Source organism: Enhydra lutris, unplaced genomic scaffold, assembly GCF_002288905.1.
Source record: "Enhydra lutris kenyoni isolate GAN:26980312 unplaced genomic scaffold, ASM228890v2 scaffoldscaffold106, whole genome shotgun sequence".
Taxonomy (NCBI): Eukaryota; Metazoa; Chordata; class Mammalia; order Carnivora; family Mustelidae; genus Enhydra; species Enhydra lutris.
Genome location: NW_019154190.1, coordinates 418577 through 426056, shown reverse-complemented (window position 1 = coordinate 426056; position 7480 = coordinate 418577). Strand labels below are relative to the sequence as shown.

The 7480-nt window shown below is 32.6% G+C and overlaps 1 protein-coding gene across 1 annotated transcript; it reads right to left on the bottom strand.

Annotated features, from left to right (window-relative positions):
• Nucleotides 1–2329: 2329 nt before the first annotated feature.
• LOC111139399 (olfactory receptor 2AJ1-like) lies at nucleotides 2330–3268 on the bottom strand. Its single transcript, XM_022491645.1, has one exon. It carries the CDS (start codon nucleotides 3266–3268, stop codon nucleotides 2330–2332), a length of 939 nt encoding a protein of 312 aa, XP_022347353.1.
• Between the last annotated feature and the right edge of the window lie 4212 nt (nucleotides 3269–7480).

The window sequence follows — 7480 nt, the reverse complement described above, 5'->3', positions numbered from 1 at the left end:
ATTCCAAAAATACTCAAAGGGGAATGGAAAGTTTTTTTGATAAATGGTATTGAGAAAATGTATAGCTTCATATAGAAGAAAGAAATTGGACCCCCATATTATACCAGTCACAAAAATTAACTCAATATATGTTAAAAACTGAAATATACCACCCAAAAACATAAAACTCCTAGAAGAAAAGTGAAGCAAAAAGCTCTGGTCTTTGACAGTGTTTCTTGGATATAATATCAAAAGCCCAAACATGAAAACAAAAATGAATGTGTGACTACGTCCAACTAAAATGCTTTTGCACAGCAGAAGAAAAAAATTAAAAATTAAAAAGGGCTAGTATTTTATTGTAATCCAGCAATCCCAATTCTGGTTATATATCAAAAGGAAAAAACAGGATCTCGAAGACATAACCCTCCCATGTTCATTGTAATATTATTTACAAGAGCCAAGATAATAGAGAAAATCTAAGTATCTTTCAGTGAATGAAGGAATGTATGGATAAAGAAGACACAGTATGCAAAATTTATGGTATAAATATGATATTCATTTAATATAAATATTTAATTAATTTGATACCTAATTGAATGTAGTCTAGTTTCATTACTGACAAAGTCATTTGAATTAATTATGCATAGAAACATTTATTTGGCAGGTGGCTGGGTAGCTCAGTTGAATAAGGATCTGATTCTCGATTTTGACTCAAGTCATGATCTCAGGGCCTTGATATTGAACCCCACTTTTGGCTCCATGTTCAATGGGGAATCTGCTTAAGAATCTCTCTCTACTTCTCCCTCTGCCCCTCCCCCCATTGAACCTGCTCTTGCTATCTCACACTAAAATAAACAAATAAGTGTTAAAAAATATTTGCTTCTTTGCAATAATTTTTAGGATAAAATGATAAAAGAGTTACAAAATATAACCCTATGGACATATGTAAAATAAGATGCAATTTTAACATACACTTATTAAATATTTTGTGTTTGCTTCTAGCAAAGGATGAGTACTTTCATTGTATCATAACTGATGTATATATGTAAGTGTATGTACAGACATTTCTCACTTCAGTAACAAAGGTTTCAAAACAAACTATTCAATGAAAAATGGATATTTCAAGTGGAGCTCTGAAAGTTTATTTGTTTTTAGAAACTCCCAGGTGATTACAGGGTGATGCATGTAGTTGTATTGGTTTGTGATTTAATGTAATACTGACATTTTGTTTCCCAAATTCGCTTCCAATTAAGTTTGAAAGGGAGCAAAAACAGAAATTGCTTGTGCCTGCTAGACTGCTTTTGGTCCCTCTTTATACCTCTTTCGCTGTACAGAGGTGCAGCCCTCTCACTCAGATAGTCACAATAAAAAGACCCAGGGTATTAGGACAAGGATGCAATTCATGTCTGGATATTCTTATATGCAATACTTGCTTCCATCTGTGTGCAAGAAAACAGGGATTGTGTAAATAATGAAATGTTTCCATGATTTAGAACTCATATTAATAGAAATTGAATGCTATTTATGAAATAACTTTTAATAAATATTATTCTTATGAAATAATGTTTAATGTATGGATTATATCACATGAATTACACAATGTATTAGTATATTAAAATACATATTTAAAATATGCATAATATACATTCAATTAATATTATTTGTTAAATAATAAAATGCATCAATTTATGTTTGTTTTATTGAGATGTAAATATAATTCTACTGTTCTTAGGTGTACTGCATAACAATTTGATGTATCTATATATTGTAAAGTAATTTTCAAAAAAAGTTTAATTATGTATCACCACACATAGCTACAATTCATTTTTTTATGAGAACTTCTAAAACATACATGTTTAGCTACTTTCTTATATACAAAAGAACATTGTTAACTACAGTCACCATGCTGTTCACCATGCAGGACTTCTTTTTAACTTATGTATCTTACAACTAGAATTCTTACCTTTTGAACACCTCCACCCATTTTGCACATGATTTTTTATGAATTTTTGATAACTGGTTCTAACATTGGAATTATAATTTTACTGTTTCATAAGGTACAAAAGTCATAAGGATAGATCCTTTAAAATGTGATTGTATTGTAAAAGTCAATTTTTATAAATTCTTATAATTTTTTGTGAGAGGGAATAGTACCTTTTTAGGTGTATGTGTTTATAAAACAAATACTTAAAAAATTTTGTTTATTATCATCAGGGGTTTGGAAAAATCCACTTTCTACTCTTGATGGATAGAAACTGATTTTCTTTCCAGATACATGAATAATGAATAACCTGTAAGTATTGAATATTAATATAGAAAACATAGGCTTCAAGCATTTTTCTTACTATCTTTAATGGAGAAAGTTACCTTTGAGCATATTTTTCATTGCCTCCAGAACGTCTTTATTCCTAAAGCTGTAGATGATAGGGTTCAGTGTGGGTGTGAGGATGGTGTAGAATACTGCCAAATACTTGTCCTGGCCTGGAGTGTGGTATGATTTGGGTCTCATGTATGTGAAAATAAATGGCCCATAGTACATTGTGACCACAATCATGTGGAAAGAACAGGTAGAAAATGACTTTTTCCGTGCTTTTGATGATTTCATTTGAAGAACACTGAGGAGGATTTGGACATAAGAAGCAAAGATTAGGGAGAAAGGGACGAGGAGAAAAATTAAGCCACTTACATAAACTCCTCGTTCATACAGGGTTGTGTCCACACAGGACAACTTCAACATGGCAGGGACCTCACAGAAAAAGTGGTCAATAGCTCTTGAGCCACAGAAGGGAAAGTGGAGGGCATAAGCTGTGTGGACTGTGGAGCTGACAGTCCCAACCAGCCAGGACCCTCCAGCCATGAGGATGCGGACATAGTCACTCATAAGAATGGGATAGTGCAGTGGATGGCAGATGGCTACATAGCGGTCATAAGACATTGCTGCCAGGAGAAGACACTCACCACCTAGGAGGGTGAGGGACAGAAATACCTGGAAGCCACAACTTGCAAATGAAATAGTTCTGCTGCCTGACAGGAAGTCAGCGACCATTTTGGGAACAATGTTAGAAATATGCAAGATGTCCATGAAAGACAGATGGCTGAGCAGGAAATACATTGGAGTGTGGAGTCTTGAGTCCCTGAGGATAAGGAGGATCATGATTGTGTTTTCCGTAATAGTCATAATAAAAATAATGACTATAAGGGAGCAGAAAACTAGACTTGATTGGGAAGAAGAAAAGAGTCCTAGGAGAATGAAATCACCGGTGAAACTGTGATTCTCTTGCCCCATCATGAATTCCACTCTTTTACCTAAAATAGGAAAAAAAAAAAAGAGAGAGCTAAAATGCAGTGGTGTAAATCTCAAACTCACTTACATTTAGAATAATATTAGAAAACATTACATTAGAATAATAAAAAGAGAGTGAGGCATATTTTGCAGTTAAAATCAGTAGACTCTCAACCAGCTTTTGAAATGGGCTTGTTTTACAATCTGGGAATTTATTCGTTTGAATGAAATGATCATATTTGGTCTGTTCAGTAAGTTGTTAGCTCCATGTAGTCTCAGGATCTTAATTCCATGTTCTTTTTTTAAATTGCATTAAAAAAATCTTTAATTAAATTTTATTTTATTTAAATTCAATCAATTCCATATTCTTAAATTGAGTTCAGTCTTTTGTCAAAGTCACCTTTAAATGTGGTGTACCCTTAAACAGCGCACTTAAAATCTTAGTACCCTCTCCTGCCCTGCGTACCCCAATTCGCCTATTTCTCCTTATTGTGCTCTCCTTTTGTTGTTGTTGTTGTTAATGTGGTCATACTCTTCTTTTACTTTTTTTTATTATGTTCAATTAGCCAACATATAGTACATCATTAGTTTTGATTTAGTGTTCAGTGGTGCTGTCCTTTGATGTGTTTTGCAAATCACTTTTCATCTATAACATATTAAATAAACATATGAATTATATTTATTGTTTATTGTCATCCTAATACACAAGAACTTAAACTTCCAAATGTGAGATCATTATTTTGCCCTCTGTATAAGCTGAGTGGCTGAACAATGCCTTGTACATAGTAGTTGCTCAATAATATATTTTAAATAAATGAATAAATGAATAAGATATGGAACTCAATATTCTGTCTCAGCTCTTATTTGGCTAATCTTAGAGAAAATGAAATGTATTATTTATATATTTTTCTAAAATATGAACTAATGAGATGCTAAAACTAGGTTAATCTGTATTTGTAATTTGAAGCGTTAGTATTTAAATGTAAAAGAAAAAGAACATTGTATTCAGTTAAAATAAGAATATGTTTTATTTTGGCCAGTTTTAGTAACTTCCCAAAATTGACTTATATTTAATTACTTCTTTATATAGGGAATGATATGGTTTCTAAATAATGATGCTCTTTAGATGTGGATAGTGGCTACTTAACTGTTCCCTCTACTATTATGTGCACAGATTCAGTAGGTATGATCTATCCCTCAATAAATAAATATACATTCATACATACTTGCACACACAGAGACATAGTGGTACAATTTAGGAAAACACGGATGCCAATTATGAAAAAGAAATAATATATAAAATAAGTTACTTGCCATCTTTAAGAACTATTCTTAAGTCTTTGGCCTCTGCCAGCCTCAGTAAATAGAGCATGCAACTCTTGATTTCAAGGTTGTAAGTTCAACTTATTGGGTATAGATATTGGGCTTAGAGATTACTTAAAAACAAAATCTTTAAATACAAAAAAATAACTATTCATGATTTTGAATGAATGTGTTTTGGTTTTCCCTTTGGGGAAGCAAATGTACAAATATGTCTCTAGTTAAATATGAATAATTTGAATTTTTCTGTTTTAGTTGGTATTACGATTCTTCATTATGAAATAAACCTCTATATTCTATTTTAATGGTCTGGAATGTGAATGTTGTTTTGCTATAATTTTCACTATATTAAAAGATTAACCTTTGAATGAAGTTGTGGATATACACATATTTAAGAAGTTCTTGCTCTTTTGACTTGTTTGACCTACAGCTCAGTAAATTTTGGTGTAGACACAGATTAAGATTTAAGGGCACTGATGCTTCCCATGAATTGGTGGATCATAAATAAGCCTCTAAAATCTATGAATAAAATAAGTCTATGAATATTACTGACAACTCCAATTCAATAATAATTATCCAAAATTGTTGTCTTTTTCTCACTTTTCCCCATAATTTTGTCATTCTAGTTTTCCTTTTTCCATTAGTGACTCCCGTTGTTATACTCATTTGCACTGAAAAATCCATTCTCAATTTTAGTGTTGAGAAGTATCGGAGCACCTGGGGGCCACAGTTGGTTAAAGGCCCACCTCTTGGTTTTGGTTCAGGTCGGGATATCAGAGTCATGGGATCAAGCTCTGGGTCAGGCTCCACACTCAACGAAGAGTCTGCTTAAGAGTCTATCTCTCTCTGTCCCCCTTCCCCAACTGTCTCTTTCTCTAAAGTAAATAAATCTGTAAAAAAAGAAAAATATGTAATGTCTATTTTCTACAGAACCCCAATCACTTAGGAATTACTGGCCTATTGTATGTTCTCAGTAAATGATTGTTAAAGAAATTTTTGACTATGGACTCTGATATCAAAATTTTTCACAATGCATCAATTATGTTTACATTTACATTCACAAGAATGTCTATACTTTATCTTTATATATTAGAAGCATTCCCTAATAAATTCATTGACTACATCATCTTTTTTGTTCTACTATCTTCTTTCCACTTCCCTGAACTTTCTACAAGAACTTTTTTAATAGGCTCTACATCTAGCATGGAGCCCAACACAGGGATTGAATTCATGACCCTGAGTTCAAGATCCTAGCTGAGATCAAGAATCTGATGCTTAACCAACTAAGCCACCCAAGCAAACTTCTACAATGATCTTTTATGTATTTTTGCCCAACCCGTTAATCAGGCATCTGAAATATCCTCCCATGATGCTAGAATGATAGAGAAAAGGATACCTTCTGTGCTATCCAGAATGTTGAATGAAATCTGTTCTTGAATCCAAAAAGTTATGCACTGGTGGTGAGCTTCCTAACTCTACAGAAGAAAGAGGGAAGACAAATGTTATACACCCTGTAAACTTTTCCAAATCTGTGGTAGTCTTATAAAGTTATAGTCTCTTTCTCTCTACCTGACATTAAATATTCTATGTCTAATAATGATAATGTAAATAAACAGATGTAACATACAGTTTATACTGCCCTAACCTCTAGAAGTTTAGAGACTAATTATAGAAGATGTTGTCATCATTAGATACCATGGATTTAGTTATAAACACAGTCATATCCCAAATTTTCCTTGGACATAAAAGAAAGGCCTTCATACCCTTTACCCAGTGAATTCACTACACTCAAATAATCTTTACCATTTTACACTTGTCAAGAAGTTCAAAATGCATTATGCAATTTTGACTTGACTAGTTTCAAAAATATTCTTTTCACTTTTCTGCCAATTATCTCAGTATATGAATAAACCATTCAGAATATTTCTTTAAATTTAAATAGAAGGGAATTTACATTTAAATATAAGGAAATTATTCAATAATATCAGTATGACTTCACATTTATCCAATTATTTGTATGCTTCTACACTACATCATTATATGAAAGTTTTGATTGCAAGACAAAAGACAAATACAAGAAATCATTTCTTCCTGAGTAATATTTCTTTTGAAAAGTGTTTGATACAGAAATCCTGGGAATATATATTCTGATATACACACTTATATCTTATACTAAAAGATAATGCTGCCTTTATTTTTGGATGTATTCTAAAAACCCATGATATCAATGGCCAAATTGATATACCAATTAAAAGCACTCTCTTCAAATACCAGACTTACATGATTGGTGTACAATTGATTCCTGTTAAGTGGTCATTACTGATAATTCACTGTAATGGAACTACATAGAAGAAGCAGAGGTCTGACAATGGATTTCCCTAAATATGGATGGAATAAAATCATTGCTTCTGTAAAGGAGTTGACATGGAAAATGCATCCCACGTTAGATGTATGACACTCTGACTTTTCCTAGGAATGGGTATGATGCTGAACCAAATAATTATATTAAGAATGTAACAATATAAGCTAAAAGTGTCCATGATTTGAAGAGATAAACAAGAAAATTTAATGCAAATATAGTATATATGAAATATTTTATATTATGTCCTATTATCACACAGCATATCATTCAAATGTAAAATTTTATCTGAAATGCATTTTTATGAAACCAGGACAATAGCAATACTTGCCTCGAAGTTTTAAAGATTAAATGAGAAAACTCATATTATAACACATACGCACAAATACACCCATGTACGCACATGCCCATACCTGTGTACATACACACAAACACACATAAGAGTTTAGCACTTAGGGGCGCCTGGGTGGCTCAGTGGGTTAAACCTCTGCCTTCGGCTCAGGTCATGGTCTCAGGGTCCTGGGATTGAGCCCCGCATC